Consider the following 18,380-nt stretch of genomic DNA (forward strand, 5'->3'; position numbering starts at 1 on the left):
TACCTGAGGACATGTTGGTTCCACGGTTTCTGGGCACTTCTTACTGCAATCTGGAACAAACGTGCAATGATAAGCAAATAATATGCACCTGACACCTGAATAAATGCATCAAAGCGTATATTTCTAATGTGTTAGTATCCACTGTTTTTTTTATCCTAAGATATTTTGCGTTGTAAGAGGTATTCACTCAAAATTCCGACTGTTACTAGTTTCATTGCGATCTTTGTGGACATTTCCTGTTTTAGGATAGTCATTATAAAGCCACTGGTTGAGGAAAGTCATGCGTATAGCCACTCCTACTGAGTAATCAGAAACTGATGCATGGAGTTCTCACCTGACGTGGGCGATGGTGTAACAAGATTTTGCTGCACAGGATGAACGACAGGCTGGGCAGAGGGGCGTGCCGGTGGAGTAAAGACAGGCGTGAAACCTGCATGAAACGTGGAAACATTTGAAAGTGAGCTACAGACCCAGAGCGGGGAGTTTGGGTGAAATCAATCACGACAGGAGGTAGCAGCGGAAAGAATGCAAGAAAAAAGAACTTATCGACTATCCACGTGCTGAAAGTAATCTTTGTCAATGCAAAGTCGTTCAAACAGTTCGTGGCGCTCAAACAACTAAAACAATTGTGATACCGGGTACGTGAAAGCCAGGGGATATATCACGCAGGGAAGATGTTCGGGTGAACGCACTCACCACAGTCGATTTCGTCATCCACACAGTCCATGGCACCGTCACAGCGAGCGCTGCGTGCGATGCACTGTCCGCTGCCGCACTGGAACTCGTCTGCTGCACACGTCGTGCAGGCGCAGGTGCACGTGTCGCGCTGCAGCGTGGAGACGCCCTGCAAATGTTTAAAATGACATCTTATTTCTGTCGTGTTCGCGCGTGAAACAGCTTCGAATGCTCTCCATTTTTTGTCGACTGAACCCTTTCACGTCATCTACCAAAACAAGATAGAGATTCGATGAGAAATACAAATCTTTCAGTTGTAGACAAACAAGAGCTTTTATCTTTTATATTATTATTAAAATTACAAAAGTGAAAAGAGTTGAACATTAAATCAACGCTTGTCTATTAGTACTCCAGAACACTAGAAACAAATGATTAGCTAACATCATGGGAAAGAAATTATCGGGGGAACCAGCTTCAGAATAACTTGTCAGTAGCATGATGAAAGTAGGACAGAACAACTTGCGGTAACTTGAGACTTACATAAGAGCAGGGTGGGCAAGTCTTGGGAATGCAGCGCATCTGTCCGTTCAGACACTGGCATGTTTCGCAGGCGTTGTTGATTGTCACGTCTCGAGCCTGTCACCAATAACAAGGGAGTCAGACAAATGGCATTCGGACACGATGAGACACACATTGAGAGAAATTCCATCCACAGCACATAAGGTAGAAAGACATTACAATTACACCACATGAACGTAGAAACACGTTTCAGTCCCAGTACAAGGACGTAGAATGTCACTTAAAGCACATCAGACTGACTAGACCTAGGGTAACAAGAAGCAAGGTCTGGAAGGACCAATACTCCTGCTTAATGTAAGCCACAAAGATACATGGTCAATACACACCCTAATGACTCTGTTGTCCACGACACACGGACACTCGCTGCGGGTGACGCACTTGATGCCGTCACAGTAGTGACCCACGGGACAGGAAGTTGGGCAAGAGGTCATGTCCAGACCGTTGTAGCAAGGTACCACGCTGGGCACCGGGTGAGCGTAGGGCTTGCGCTGTGGGCACAGCTGTTGGGGTGTTCGCCACTAAATAGAAAATATTTATTATTTTTTAGGTGAGGTTCTTTGATCAATCACTATCATTATGAAACTAACCATGATTTTCGCTTTTTTTATGGAAAGTTCAAGTTGATGAACACAGAATCCAAGGTCTGTTTTAATCTGTCAAATCACAGAGAGCATCCCATACATAACTCTACAGAAAAATAAAAGCCTTCGTCGTTTTTCTTTACTGACTGGCGGCTGTTCTGCCAAGAGACTCTGTAATGTGTCATTTTGCCTGTTTAACACTTGTTGTCTGTAGAATGTGTGACAAACCTTTTTACTTACGAAGTTTTAACTAAAAGCAGACAATCACTTTTCACATATCACTTTGCCAAAGAATCTACGACATATACATCTTTTCTTGGAGGATGTGTAATGTATCATTTATCAGAAGGCTGAACAAGAAATCAGTGTTAATCGCGGACGCATCCTAAGTCATCTCGGATGTATGGCAGGTCCCTGAGAAGATTTGTTGCAGCAGGCTCAAGATGCAACAATGCTGCTGCCACAGACCCACACACCAAATACTTACGGCACTTGGACGTCCTCCTCAGGCAGCCAAGACGAGCCTCATAGTTGAAGCAGGTGGCTTCAGAAACGTTGGCAGGTCTACAGACCAGGCCATCCCACAGGTTGCAGCGGACATGCTGGCCAGTCAGATCGGAGTCCGTCTTGTCCGGCGTGGCCGTGCGACACTGAATGGCCACAGGGTCGCGGCACGTCAGGGAAGCGGCTTGCAGCTGCTGCAAGGTGGACACGTCATTTCGTGACAACAGGCTGGGCTGCTCCAAGTCCACCCAGACATCCCATTCCACGCAGTCATCTGCACAGTTAATGTAATCTTTTAACACTTAATTCTATGGAAAATATATCTCAAGCTCCTTGATAACGTTTGCATTTGTTATAAATATCTTACAAAATATGGGAGTAATGTATCCCTTTCAGTGCATGAGTTTTTTAATTGCTTTTTTGTCCACTGCAACAGGTTTATCCAATATTTCATAGGTCCCGATGCACAATAATTTTGAGGCTGACACTTTAATGTCTTCCGAAAGTTTTTGTTACAAGAGTGTATGCGCGCAATGATTGCCATATAATCTGGAGTTCTGAAATTTTCTCTTGCTGCTTCTTATCATATAGTACTTAGCAGATTCACTATTCTTGAGAATTATTTTAGTTTCAAAATTAAAAGACGGCATAGGTAGCAACTATAGAATTGCGTGATTCAATACCTATCTCTTTGGGCAGTGGTGTTGCTCTAGGCTGCGCTGTTGGTGCTGCAGTGGGAATAACACCTGCAAGAATTACACATAAGTATATAGTAATTTTAATATGGAGATTTGCTTTATTTGCTATAACCATTTCCCGAGTGACGTTGTGTAGACTTTGGCACAGTACCTCTTGCATTTATGATCAACTATTAAAGTTACGCAAACACTTCGTTTGCAACCCACATATGTGTGTGTGTGTGCACGCGTTTACATACAAGGAAAAGTCAACTGGTGGGGAAAACATTAAATGTTCATGCAAAGAGGGAACGGACAGTGCTTGAAGTCATGATTCCATCCGGGGACTTATATGGATTGTATGATAGGAGTCAGCAGTTCCAATACAAATATTCATGCATCTTTTGCACTGTCTTCCTAAACACCAGCACAAGCAATTGGCATCTTGAGACAACGGCCGTCTACAGCTGGGCACCTCGCTGCGGAATCGCTTCTCACCTGTAGGGTAGGCTTCGAAACAGCCCTGCAGCTCAAAACGCAGCGTGATGCGGCCTTGCCAGGTGACAGGGTGGATCCTCACGTAACGCGCTCTGATCGGTTGATGGAACATGTTGCGCACAGGAGTGACTGAGTCGCTGTTACCTTGCAACACCTGTGCACAGGACCGGAGGTTGATTACTGAGCACTGAGCTTTACTTACGAGAACACCGTCTTTCACCAAACACGTTCTGCATACTACTAATACTAATGGTAAACAAAAAGTCTTTAATAATTTTCTTTTATGTAGAAATACGTTTCCCACGGGAATCGGTCCCCATTAACATATTTCGACATTCTGTTTTTTGTTTAGGTGAATGCTTTATATAGTTAGTGGCTTTGTGGATTTGTGGGTGTTCAGTGGATGATTTATTTCACGTTATAATTCAGCATCACCTGTAAGAATTCACGTGACCACGCCGTGCACGAGATTACTGGCACCCTACCTTGTCGACATTCTCCTCCTCGCGGTAGACGTTCCAGTTCACCCCGTCAGTGGAGAACGTGACCTTGTAGGAAGTGACGTAGGAAGGCGCGTCAAAGCGACCCTGTGTCGTGACGCCAGTGACAAAGTGAGGGGCCAGAAGGTCGACTTGGATGAACTGGTCGAGGTCATCGCGTGACGGCATCCAACTGCTCAGCGAGTTCAGCCGCGCTTTTTGCGGCGCGTGCGTGACGTCACGGAAGGAGGAGGCCGAAATCATGTCGTCGCGTATGTTGCCGTTCGTCATGCCCATGTCCACGACGCACTCACCTGTTTCAGCGCATGTAAGAGAAAGTGAGCTGCAGTCAAGAAACATACGACTGTGGGGCATTCTCTTTCATTTCCACCTCATTCATTCATCCATAAGTTTCAATGATTTTTTTATAGCCCTTGCTTTTAAAGTCCTCTTAAACATCGCAAGCAGAATAACGCCTGAAACAGCTGACCATACCGTACCTACACTAAGACTGAAGTGTACGATGACCGATGACTCGTTACTCTAACAGTACCCGCTTCGAAGTCGATTGAAAAAAAAGAGAAGAGAGAATGGGATGTTAGGAATCTAAGTCATCAATCTTCAGGGTGCGGGCTCCTCTCAATTTGTATCGAAGTCTTCTCGCCAGTTTGGCCCAGAAGTTTACCTTCTGTTTTACTAGCAAGGAGCCTACTAAAACGCATTTAATAGGAAACATTTTGACTAAGACAGAAATCTCCCATGTTCTACCTGCGACGTCCGAGGGTGGACTGACTGTGATGGCAGCTCGGGTCGGGGGAACGACAGAGGGGATCAGCTGCGAGCAGTCCATGTGTCGCGGTTCGCACAGGAAGCGCACCTCGTAGTCGGTGCAGGTATGGCCAGGTGGGAGGTCATCGTTGCGACAGACATAGCCGTTGTACCGGGTGTCGCAGACGGAGGAAGCGGTGGCAGCGACGGCGCTGTCGGCAAGCCCGCTGCCCACGGCCCGGCACTCCACGGCTGTGATGTCCTCCGTGCGGCAGAACTGGAAGAACTTGCGCAGAAGCGTTATGGTCTCTTCCTCGCCGCGAGCGCTGGGCTTGTTACCGCTCATCCAGTCCGTCCATCCGCACAGGGACAGCTCTAGTTCCGGCGTTATGGTGGGTTCCTCGTCATTTATCGGGTTTGCTGCACACAGAAGTGAAGGTTGTATTTTTTAGTTTGTGCACATTCATGGACGGATTATCTTATCAAGTAGGAAAGGAGTGCATATGTTCAAGCAGCCCTAAGACCCAAGGGCAACTTGCTGGTTAGTGTTGTCCGCCTGTTCAGGACAGAAAACCTGCTCGTGAACATTTACAGTTACTATTAATGTTGATGTATATCGTATACAATGTAGGACGGGATTTCAAATTGAAAATAAATGCAGAGGCATGTTGGCAAAGGGGAAGTAATGCTTCCACAATGTTGACGAGTCTACACAACCAAAATGAATGATTACTCTTAACAAGTGCCAACATTTAATAAAAAGACATATTGAAACAGTGGGGAATCTTAAAACACTCTTATTTGTCTTTGGTTGTATGTTTTAAACGAAACGAAGTCATCAAATAAAAACAATTCAGTTTCTAATGAAATATTTTCCTTGAAGTATCCAATCACTTTCTTTGCAATTTTGTGCATCTGCTAACTAAGAAAAAATGAACTATACTGTTAAGCATCAACATCTGCACAACATAAACATGAGCAAAAAGAATACCATCATTTATGGCTATTAATAAGCCTGTTAAAAGAAAAAAGTTACACAGTTCATCCTATGACTTTAAAACTGACACAAAATTTTCATGGGTATAACCTCGTTCTGAAATAAGGGACAACTTACGATGACAGCTGCACTCGTATCGGATCTTGTAATCGCTGCACGGGATGGGGTCATTGTCGGCGTTGTTACACACCAGTCCACCATCTACTGTGCATGTCAACATCTCGCCACTACTGAAGTACTCGATGTCTTCCGTAGTTCTGCAGTCCACCTGCGTCACGCGACCGCCGGGACAGAACTGGCTCAGTTGTTGTGACGTCATCTTCTCCACGTCACCGTCGCCCGTGTCGGGACTGTCGTTGTTGATCCAGGCAGACCAGCCGTTGACGCATGTCCTCGGCGCTGCGGCTGTAGTGATGGCCACGGCTGCAGTGGATGGGCGTTGTGTATGTTCTGGTGCTGGTGACGCACCTGCTACAGAAGCATTCACATCATCATCGTTACTTTTTGCGTCTGCTCTTAGAAGATGGAATAGCAATTCTTACAAGGATGTAATAAAATTCGTAACTTCTTAATGTGTTGGCAGGACTGTCATAAGAGACTCCTAATACGAAATTCCTCAACGTTCAGATCAGCTTTATTGTACCTGGACAAGAGCACTCGTATCGAATTTTGTAGTCGCTGCACGGAACGGGGTCGTTGTCGGCGTTGTTACACACCAATCCACCGTCTACTGTGCATGTCAACATCTCGCCGCTGCTGAAGTACTCGATGCCTTCTGTAGTTCTGCAGTCCACCTGCGATACGCGACCTCCAGCGCAGAACTGGCTCAGCTGTTGTGGTGTTATCTTCTCCACGTCACCGTCGCCCGTGTCGGGACTGTCGTTGTTGAACCAGGCGGACCAGCCGCTGATGCAGTTACCGGTGGGTGCAGCTGTAGTGGCTAACGGCCCGGGTGTTGTTGGTATACCCTGCGTCTCTTTGGTCGGTGATGGAGTTGTCAGTGCTTTTATGAACAAACCACATTCATCAAATTGTTTTCTACACTACTGCGTATTATATGCATAAGTAAACATTATTTCCAAATAAAGCTACAGGGGTTTTAAGCTCATCTCATTAAGACAAAGTTTAGCAAGGAAAACATCAAATAATATGTTGTTATTAAATGCACTTTCCTTTTCAAAGATCACGCTTTCACACCAGTAAAAGTTTTATGTAATATACAGTACATGTATTAAATAAAAGCCTAAGATACGCAAAAGATTATAAAAATACAGGAGAATAAAATATACATGAGAACAAGGTTTTTGAGCATCTAAATATACAAAAAGATTCTCTTTCTAATTAGAATACTAAAATTTCGTCTTTAAACTACATAAAACTGCGATTTGTTTTCGTAGAATGTGCTTGATGATGTTGACAATTAACGATAACATACCTGGACATGAGCACTCGTATCGGATCTCGTAGTCGCTGCACGGGATGGGGTCATTGTCGGCGTTGTTACACACCAGGCCGGTGTCCACGGTACACGTCACGATCTCGCCGCTGCTGAAGTACTCGATGCCTTCTGTAGTTCTGCAGTCCACCTGCGACACGCGACCTCCAGCGCAGAACTGGCTCAGTTGTTGTGGCGTCATCTTCTCCACGTCACCGTCGCCCGTGTCGGGACTGTCGTTGTTGAACCAGGCGGACCAGCCGCTGACGCAGTTACCAGTAGGTGCAGCTGTAGTGGCTAGTGGCCCGGGTGTTGGTACACCTTGCGTCTCCTTGGTCGGTGCTGGAGTTGTCGGTGCTTTTATGAACAAACCATACTCGTCAAATTGTTTTCTACACGACTGCGTATTATATGCATAAGTAAACATTATTTTCAAATAAAGCTACAGGGGTTTTAAGCTCATCTCATTAAGACAAAGTATAGAGGGGAAAACTTAAAATAATATGTTGCTATAAAGTGCACTTTTCTTTTTTCTTTTTCAAATTTTAATAAAAGCATAAGACGCGCAAAAAAGATTATACTCAAGTAAAATACAGGAGAGTAGAAAATACACGAGAAAAAGGGTTTGTCTAAACAAAAGTACAAAAAAAAAATCTGTAATCAGAATACTAAAATTTCGTCTTTTAAACTACATAAAACTGCGATTTGTTTTCGTAGAATGTGCTTGATGATGTTAACAATTAACGATAACATACCTAGACATGAGCATTCGTATCGGATCTCGTAGTCGCTGCACGGGATGGGGTCATTGTCGGCGTTGTTACACACCAGGCCGGTGTCCACGGTACACGTCACGATCTCGCCGCTGCTGAAGTACTCGATGCCTTCTGTAGTTCTGCAGTCTACCTGCGACACGCGACCTCCAGCACAGAACTGGCTCAGTTGTTGTGACGTCATCTTCTCCACGTCACCGTCGCCCGTGTCGGGACTGTCGTTGTTGAACCAGGCGGACCAGCCGCTGATGCAGTTACCAGTAGGTGCAGCTGTAGTGGCTAGTGGCCCGGGTGTTGGTACACCTTGCGTCTCTTTGGATGGAGCTGGAGATGGCAGTGCTGTTAAGAACAAGAATAATGATCCATTTGTTCTTCTGTAATGAGTATGGCATTATCAGTTACACTTTTTTTATATAAGGCTTATTCAGATTTTAAGTTCTACATATCAAGACATTGCTAAAGAAACACGAAATAAAAACCAAAATTTTGTAATGGGAAGACATTTTCTTTTCTAGGAATAAGTCTTGAAGTGACCGACAGGCCATTCCTTTATATGACGACACGTAAGAAGGTTATACTCGATATATTCCGGCGAGTACGCAAAACACATGTTAAAACTCCCTGATCATCTAAAAAGACAACAAACTTCTCACTTTGATTAGACTGTTGGTTGGTTTAGCAAAAATGTGCTTCAACCTTTCGATGATTTCATACTCTAAAAGGAGATGTAAAGGAGGAAAAAGGAAACCGCAGTTCTGACCACGTGTCACGCGCATGAAATGCACGACCTGCTCACTGCAGTGGTGACAAATGTTTGAGCCAGTATATGACCAGACGCCTCTCTGAGATAAGAATCGTACATTACTGTCTTCTAAATCAAATAAAACTTTAAGCTTCTTCGTCTGGTGTGTTTCGATAATGTTTTCAAATTTAGGAAAACAGACCTGGGCATGAGCACTCGTATCGGATCTCGTAGTCGCTGCACGGGATGGGGTCGTTGTCGGCGTTGTTACACACCAGGCCGGTGTCCACGGTACACGTCACGATCTCGCCGCTGCTGAAGTACTCGATGCCTCCTGTAGTTCTACAGTCTACCTGCGACACGCGACCTCCTGCGCAGAACTGGCTTAGTTGTTGTGACGTCATCTTCTCCACGTCACCGTCGCCCGTGTCGGGTCTGTCGTTGTTGAACCAGGCGGACCAGCCGCTGACACAGTTGCCTATAGGTTTAACTGTTGTGACTGTTGCTGCAGGTGTTGGCTGACTATGGGCCTGGCTAGTCGGTAGTGCGGATGGCACTCCACTTGTTGCTCTCGGAGGTTCTTGATGTAAATTTGGGAAAAATACCAACAGTAAAATAGGTTTCCGCAAAATTATCTAGCTTTTGAGTTACGACCTGTAATTTAAGCGATAAAACTAACAGCGCAGTGATTAGAATGTTAAACTTTTATTTATTTGTACACAATACATTTCAAGAAGAGACACTGTCTTTAGATTAAAGGGATTGTAAAGGCAAAATAAAAGTGCTTAGAATGGCGTAAAGAGTAGGATCCATTTGAATCTCGTCTATTTATATGTGTGTTCATGTGGAAAACGTTGAAGGTTTTTAGTAGAATGTTGTGTTTAATAAGAGAAATTACACGGGACTCTTTTTTGCTTCCACGAAGTCTCGTTCTCCGTCACGTGACCCTATGACGTGTGGTTTCCATAGTGACAACCATGCTCGAGAATGTGCTGCACCGATTGCCACGAAAAGATGGAAAAGATTCAAAATTGTCTTTTCATCAGTTTCCGACAGACAGAGTCTTACAAGCCTGACACACAGAGTGCGTCATACGATAAAATGACGTCAAATCTTCGCAATGACCTCAGACACTTCCTGTGCGTGTGACGTCATAAGGAGACTGACGTCACAAGGAGACTGATGTCACAAGGAGACTCGTCTGCTTGACCATCTCAGGAAGCTATCGTGGTTACACGGCGGAAGGACACAAGGTCGATTTCACTGGATTTTTTCAATGTTTATAAACATCGGCAACCGAAATAGTGCTAATAAGTGGTAATAAAGTGAGAAACGAATCCTTTATTTCTCCTGTGTTGCTCTCGTGCTCTGTCATTGCAACTAAATATATTTTTGTAACGTTTGACCTTCGCCACAGCCTTATCACAAGCCTTTAGCATCCCTTTAAGCACTTGTTAAAAATTTACTAAAGTAAGACATCGTTGCATTACTTTATATTCAGCTGTGATGTTAAATACAAGTCAACTTTTCACATCTAGATCTTGTTTACGCTGGGATATTGGTTTTATTTCACTGTCCATAGAGTTATCGTAGTTTTCATCGACTTAAGCTATAGCTTTGATACTTAGCACCTCGCCTTCATTATCTGTAGTAAGTAATCGCAAGGACCTACCTGGACATGAACACTCGTATCGGATCTCGTAGTCGCTGCACGGGATGGGGTCATTGTCGGCGTTGTTACACACCAGGCCGGTGTCCAAGGTACACGTCACGATCTCGCCGCTGCTGAAGTACTCGATGCCTTCTGTAGTTCTACAGTCTACCTGCGACACGCGACCTCCAGCACAGAACTGGTTCAGCTGTTGTGACGTCATCTTCTCCACGTCACCGTCGCCCGTGTCGGGACTGTCGTTGTTGAACCAGGCGGACCAGCCACTGACGCAGTTGCCTACAGGTTCAACTGTTGTGGCTGTTGCTGCAGGTGTTGGCTGACTATGGGCCTGGCTAGTCGGTACTGCGGATGGCACTCCACTTGTTGCTCTCGTCGGTTCTTGATGACGTAAGTTTGGAAAAAGTACCAACAAAAAAATAAGTTTCTGCAAAATTATCTTTTTTGGGGATACGACCAGTAATTAAGCCGAAGTTGCTAATACCACAGTGACTAGAATGTTATATTTATTTGTACACAATATATCTAAGCAGTTTTCACATAGACCTAGACATTTAGTTTAAAATCCACCAAACAGAAGTAAAATTTCTTTCGACTGATTTAGCACAAGCTTAAATATGGCTGTAAACTCAAAACATTACATTTTTACGTTTAGACCAGTTCATTAGAAATTGTCTTCGGTTAGACGATGTTCGTAGTAGACTTTTTTCTTCTACTTCAGACCTTGCATTGTTTTAGTCATTCCCTCCTCATGATCTGTAGTCAATAATAGCAGAGACCTACCTGGACATGAACACTCGTATCGGATCTCGTAGTCGCTGCACGGGATGGGGTCGTTGTCGGCGTTGTTACACACCAGGCCGGTGTCCACGGTACACGTGACGATCTCGCCGCTGCTGAAGTACTCGATGCCTTCTGTAGTTCTGCAGTCTACCTGCGACACGCGACCTCCAGCGCAGAACTGGTTCAGCTGCTGTGACGTCATCTTCTCCACGTCACCGTCGCCCGTGTTGGGACTGTCGTTGTTGAACCAGGCGGACCAGCCGCTGACGCAGTTGCCTACAGGTTTAGCTGTTGTGACTGTTGCTGCAGGTGTTGGTTGACTATGGGACTGGTTAGTCGGTACTGCAGACGGCACACCACCTGTTTGACTCGTAGGTTCTTGATGACCCACATTTTTAAAAAGTAGCAACAGTTAAAAAGGGTCTGCAGAATCCTCTAGTTTTTTTTGAGACGACCTGTAGTTTGTCGCAAGTATAAATGACAATGGTTAGGGTGTTAACTTAAAGGTTATTTATTCACAACACATGTAAAAAACTTCACAATGCCTTCAGAATGAACATTTAGTATAAGATCTGCCAAACGAAGACTTCTGGGATTTGTTTTTGTACCAGCTTACGTAAATCTGTAAACTCACGTCTGGACCAAGTTTACGCTGGGTTTTGTCGTTCAACGGACTCAAAGAGACTAAAGATTTATTACTTTTTTCTGCTTTAGCAAGATCGTTGGTGCTGTGTACCCGGTCCTCAATTTATGTAGCAAATCATGGCAAGGACCTACCTGGACAGGAGCATTCGTATCGGATCTCGTAGTCGCTGCACGGGATGGGGTCGTTGTCGGCGTTGTTACACACCAGGCCGGTGTCACGGTACACGTCACGATCTCGCCGCTGCTGAAGTACTCGATGCCTCCTGTAGTTCTGCAGTCTACCTGCGACACGCGACCTCCAGCACAGAACTGGTTCAGCTGTTGTGACGTCATCTTCTCCACGTCACCGTCGCCCGTGTCGGGACTGTCGTTGTTGAACCAGGCGGACCAGCCGCTGACGCAGTTGCCTATAGGTTTAACTGTTGTGGCTGTTGCTGCAGGTGTTGGCTGACTATGGGCCTGGCTAGTCGGTACTGCAGATGGCACACCACTTGTTTGTCTCGTTGGTTCTTGATAACATAAATTTGGGAAAAATACCAACAGTTAAATAGGCATCTGCGAAATTATCTATTTTTGGTGATACGACCAGTTATTTTGTCGATAAATCTAATAGCAAAGTGACTTTATTGTTAAAATTATATTTATTAGTACACAATGCATTTCATGAACTGACACTGTTAATTGATAAAGCATTTGTTTAAAATCTGCTGAAGATATCTTTGCATTACTTTATTTTCAGCTGAGATGTGAAATCAAAGTCAAGTTTTCACATCTAGATCTTGTTTACACTGAGTTATTGCTTTTATTTTGCAGACCACAGGTTTTTCGTTGTTTTTGTCGACTTCAACTAAAGCGTTGAGATTTTGTACCTCGCCCCCACTGTCTGTAGTAAGAAATCGCAAGGACCTACCTGGACAAGAACACTCGTATCGGATCTCGTAGTCGCTGCACGGGATGGGGTCATTGTCGGCGTTGTTACACACCAGGCCGGTGTCCACGGTACACGTCACGATCTCGCCGCTGCTGAAGTACTCGATGCCTTCTGTAGTTCTGCAGTCTACCTGCGACACGCGACCTCCAGCACAGAACTGGTTCAGCTGTTGTGACGTCATCTTCTCCACGTCACCGTCGCCCGTGTCGGGTCTGTCGTTGTTGAACCAGGCGGACCAGCCGCTGAGGCAGTTGCCTACAGGTTTAACTGTTGTGACTGTTGATGCAGGTGTTGGCTGACTATGGGCCTGGCTAGTCGGTGCTGCAGACGGCACACCACCTGTGTGACTCGTCGGTTCTTGATGACGTACATTAAAACAAAGTAGCAACAGTTAGTAAGCGTCTGCAGAATCCTCTATTTTTTTTTTTTTTGAGACGACCTGTCGTTAGTAGAAATGACATAATGGTTACGATGCTAACTTAAAGGTAATTTATTCACACTACAAATAAAGAAACTTAAAATTGCCTTCAGATTCAAAATTTATCTTAAGATCTGCTATATGGAGACTTGTGGGAATGTTTTTCGTACCAGCTTACGTATATCTGTAAACTCACGTCCGGAAAGAGTCGTTAGTAAAGCTTTATTACTTTTTTTTCCCCAGCAAAATCTTTTGTCTTGTGTACCCCGTCCTCTTTATTTGTAGTAAATCATCGCAAGGACCTACCTGGACATGAACACTCGTATCGGATCTCGTAGTCGCTGCACGGGATGGGGTCATTGTCGGCGTTGTTACACACCAGGCCGGTGTCCACGGTACACGTCACGATCTCGCCGCTACTGAAGTACTCGATGCCTCCTGTAGTTCTACAGTCTACCTGCGACACGCGACCTCCAGCACAGAACTGGCTCAGTTGTTGTGACGTCATCTTCTCCACGTCACCGTCGCCCGTGTTGGGACTGTCGTTGTTGAACCAGGCGGACCAGCCGCTGACGCAGTTGCCTACAGGTTTAACTGTTGTGACTGTTGTTGCAGGTGTTGGCTGACTATGGGCCTGGTTAGTCGGTACTGCAGATGGCACTCCACCTGTTTGTCTCGTTGGTTCTTAATGATATAAATTTGGGAAAAGTAAGAAAATAAGTATCCGCAAGATTATTAAGTCTTTGAGATACGACCTGTAATTTAAGCGATAAAACTAATAGCACAAGTGACTAGAATGTTAAAATTTTATTTATTTATTTATCTATTCACAATACTTTTCACTGTCATCAGATAAAGCATTTGATTAAAATATGCTAAGGGGAGATATCTTTGGATTATTTATTTTCAACTGAGGTCTAGCAATGAAATCAACGTCAAATTTTCACACCTTGATCTTGTTTACTTTTGGTTATTGCTTTTACGTCTCAGACCACAGATTGATCGTTGTTTTCATCGACTTCAACTAAAGCGTTGACATTTTGTACCTCACCCTCATTGTCTGTAGTAAATCGAAAGGACCTACCTGGACAAGAACACTCGTATCGGATCTCGTAGTCGCTGCACGGGATGGGGTCATTGTCGGCGTTGTTACACACCAGGCCGGTGTCTACGGTACACGTCACGATCTCGCCGCTACTGAAGTACTCGATGCCTTCTGTAGTTCTGCAGTCCACCTGCGACACGCGACCTCCTGCACAGAACTGGCTCAGTTGTTGTGACGTCATCTTCTCCACGTCACCGTCGCCCGTGTCGGGACTGTCGTTGTTGAACCAGGCGGACCAGCCGCTGACGCAGTTGAAAGACACACCTTGACTAGTAGCAGTTGGCGGGGTTGTGGAGACTGCAAAATGTTAATGGTGTACTTTTATATTTTCTTGAAATGCAAGGTCTGCATCTATAACGTGCTGTTTCTTTTGAGTTTGGTCTTGTTTTATTTATTCTTTACTCGAGTAAATAATACCTGTGTACCGCAACGAGTTTCATCCCACTGTTTAGTGTACCCAGATGTTATCTAGTTCCCAGGGTTACGGATATTAGACAGTGTGGGAGGGGAGATGAGCCCCTGCCTCACAAAGGTAACCATGATAAAATAGTAAATATCATAAAGGCATCAATATCACACTTTACAATCGCTATTGAAAAGCGCGCAATCTATGAAAGACTCAAACCCCCATCATTAAAAATTAAAGTTTGTTTAATTAATTATTTTTTCTACTTAGATGAGTTTTACACAAACCTGGGCAAGGGCAGTAAACACGGATTTCATAATCGGAACAAAGGCCGGCATGGTCGGCGTTAGTGCATATCAGTCCCTCCTGCACATCGCAGACGACAGAGGCGGGGGCCGGGTGCTGAGTGGCCGCATCACGGCACTGCGCCATCAGTGGCTTGTCACAGATACTGTACACAGACCGCAGTAAGGTCAGGCTCTCCACATCGCCGCCACCTGTGCTGGGCTTGTCCACGTTCATCCAGGCGCTCCAGCCACACGCTGGCTGCACGTTGGGGCTGACCCCAGGCTGTGCCGTCGGCGTCGCAGAGGGCGTGACCCCCGTGCACGTGAGATCGTGCACTGTGCACAGCGCGGCGTTGGAGTGGCAGCTGCAGTCAGAGCAGGAGTCTGCAGGGTTCTTCCATGTTTCGAAAGGCTGAAAAAAAAAAAAAAAAAAATTAAGGTCGTCACGAATAAGCTACATGTCTGACATACATCTAAACGTTTTATATCTGACGGAGAATCTTGCTACAATGCTCAAGCCTTCACCTTAAATTTTCCTTATGGTATGTGAAAAGGATGGGATATAAATATCATATTATACTTCTTGAAGAGCACCATCTCTCTTTTATCTTGTACTCTACATCTTGAATGACTTGAAACTGTGCATTGAATGAGGGGTGGAAAGTGGTAAGTTTTAGGTTGTGCCTCAGTGCTTTCGCGTTTGGGATTTTGATGTACGTATGTTAAAAAGGGCAGTTGAACGGTTGCGCTTGAAGTGCAGAATTTGGGGAAGACATACATAGATGCGATCATGCTATTACCAAAGTACATGACTAGAAAAATACTCTCATGTAATCAGATCGATAGTAAGGGAGCTTATCGTCCAGATGCAGATAACATTAAATGATGTTTGGTTCCCCTAGACGTCGTGGCTGGTACTTCCAGAGTGAGATTGATTAGTGAGAGAGAGAAAGATCCTTCAGCAGTGAGAAGAATCACAGAATCCTTCAGGTGTTGGAACAATTATGGAATCCTTTGAGAGTGAGAGGGAATACCTACTACCTGTTTAGTCATTACCATTTACTACTGAACGAGCTGTACAGATTGGAATGACTGCTAATTTAGAGAGAACAGAATAAAGGTTAAGTTGGTCTGATCACTGACGTCTCACGCGTATACACACATGTGCACACACTGATTGAAAGGAAGGATATAGAAACACGTATCGAGGAAGAAAACAAAACAGAGACAAGAGACCAGCAAGAGCGAGAAATAATATAGGCCAAACCACTCACCATGGCTCTGGTACCATCAGGCTTTAGGCACGGGCACATTTCCTGTGGCACACACGTGGTGCTGTTCAGCCGTTTTTCGCCCGGTTGGCAAAGAAGTGATTCGAGTGACTTGCACCCTGGCACACACGTCCTGGAAACGGAGTCGTCACAGCCAAATGAAGATCGGGCCGTGTAGTCACACAGCTCGTCACACAGGTATGCGCAGTTGTCCCACCCTTCACCGTCGGTGCACGTCTGGTTTTCTGCACATACACACAGAAGAATAAAACTAAATACTAGAAGAGATACAATACATTAAATAACATCTGTACACCTGCTAGAACTAACAGGTCAAATACGCAAGAAAATGCATTGTGACTATATGCCATTGTTTGCTGATATGAAACGATTAAAAGAACTGATCAAACTGTCAACCAAAGGGAAAAAAAAATAATGAAGATTCGTTACACGTTGATTGATAATCTGCGAGGGTTAATGATCACGTTGTTTTGCAGTTGTTTTTTTTCAATAAATGTATTTTTTGTTGTTTTTTTTTTTTGCCTGAGAAAGCATTGTGCCTTTATACTGATGGTACTTTCCCATACAATAACAAGCAGAGATTTTATCGAATAGTTCTGCGCCCAGTAAATCCATCAGCTTCATTACAGACTCCTAGAATCGAACCTGTTTTAAAAGCGTTTTACAAGAAGTGATACTTTAAAAAACACCCCCACTCATTACATCCCTGTATTCATTATTCTTTTGGACTGGGCTGATTCCTCTGCTGCTAGAAAGTGCAAGTGAAACTAAGATATTTATCTCACCTGGTGGTTTGTGGTCAGGTAGGCTAGGTATATCCGTCTGATGTGGTATAAGCGTCGGCTTTGAACCTATAACCAAAGGAAGCAGAAGCATGATGAAAATTTTTCCGTTACAAATTTATATGAGTTTTAAGTTAAATACTATTTGCCTCTGGATGGCTGGAACATGTACGAAGAAGAAGCAAAAAAGAAAAAATCCAATCAAACAAACAACAAGGAGGAGACAGTAACCGAAGCTAACACGCAACGAGCTGTTAATGCACACCTGTACATTCCGCTGACCAACACAGGACCCTAATCTCGTAGTCATGGCACATCTTTGTCGTCTGCTCGCTGTTGTAGCATCGGAGGCCGTTGAGAGGGTCGCAGGTGGCGTTCTGACCGACAGCTCTATTGGTGCGCCGGTGCTGGCTACGCGGCACGCTACGTTGGTGATGGTGGGGCACAGACCGTACGTCTGCTTCAGAAGCTCGATTTTCTCGAGGTCGCCCAGGTCGGAGGGACTGGACGATGGCTTGTCGGCGTTTAGCCAAGGGGACCAGTTGCACCTGACGACGATTGGCTGATTGTATCCTGGGGTTTGGAAGGTCGGTGAGATGTAGGACCCAGGAGTTGTTACATCTGCAAGGTTGTGGAAGTCGATGAATCACCGAATGTTTCTTTTGTTATACAGTATACAAAACACGAAAAAAGTCATCGTCGTTGGGAAAAATTATAGTCTCTTACATTATGCCTTGCTAACACATCGATGTTGTTCAGTTCACATCAATATGTGTTAACCTGCTAAATAACATAACATCAAATCTAAAAAAAAAAATCCGAGTAACTTCAAATTAATTTGTTTTGATTCAGAAAGAAAACATTGTCGAAAAATAATACTGTTAAAAAGTAGACACAGAAACCACGAGGTTAAGCGAAGATTTCAAAATTTTGAAAAAAAGTTAACTCGAGATCTTACAAAAAATTGTGAACAAGAAACGTTTTGATTGTACTTACCCGCGCATTGACAGAAATATCGGATCCGGTAGTCTGAGCAGGGCATGGGTGAGTTGTCTTGATTGTTGCAGGTTAGACCTGTTTGCAGATCACATGTTGCTATCTCTCCACTGCTGTATGATGGGATGTCGCCGTCCACTTTATAACACTGAATGTTTGAGATCGTTCCGCCAACACAGATGTCAGCTAGTTCTGCTGTGGTGAGGTGCTCGTATTCGCCATCACCAGTGGACGGGGTGTCCCTGTTGATCCAGGGTGTCCAGAAACTCTGTGAGCATGTGGTTATTATGGTATTTGTTCGAATGGTTGACGCAAACGCCGGAAGAGTAGACTGCGCGAAGACGGAGGGCGTTGGTGT

General features: G+C 44.7%; 1 protein-coding gene across 1 annotated transcript; it reads right to left on the bottom strand.

Annotated features, from left to right (window-relative positions):
- Window positions 1-1,215: 1,215 nt before the first annotated feature.
- LOC112564798 (mucin-5AC-like) lies at window positions 1,216-18,156 on the bottom strand. Its single transcript, XM_025239872.1, has 21 exons — window positions 18,023-18,156; window positions 17,292-17,647; window positions 17,030-17,095; window positions 16,227-16,468; window positions 14,953-15,364; window positions 14,239-14,556; window positions 13,461-13,838; window positions 12,716-13,093; window positions 11,979-12,314; window positions 11,161-11,538; window positions 10,381-10,758; window positions 7,194-7,550; window positions 6,402-6,761; window positions 5,876-6,226; window positions 4,762-5,181; window positions 4,000-4,307; window positions 3,515-3,668; window positions 3,023-3,085; window positions 2,323-2,613; window positions 1,581-1,772; window positions 1,216-1,311 (listed from the first exon to the last, which is right to left on the bottom strand). The coding sequence occupies exons 1-20, from the start codon at window positions 18,028-18,030 to the stop codon at window positions 1,642-1,644; spliced, it is 5,685 nt and encodes a 1,894-aa protein (XP_025095657.1). The 5' UTR covers window positions 18,031-18,156; the 3' UTR covers window positions 1,216-1,311; window positions 1,581-1,641.
- Between the last annotated feature and the right edge of the window lie 224 nt (window positions 18,157-18,380).

This window comes from Pomacea canaliculata, linkage group LG5 (assembly GCF_003073045.1).
Source record: "Pomacea canaliculata isolate SZHN2017 linkage group LG5, ASM307304v1, whole genome shotgun sequence".
Taxonomy (NCBI): Eukaryota; Metazoa; Mollusca; class Gastropoda; order Architaenioglossa; family Ampullariidae; genus Pomacea; species Pomacea canaliculata.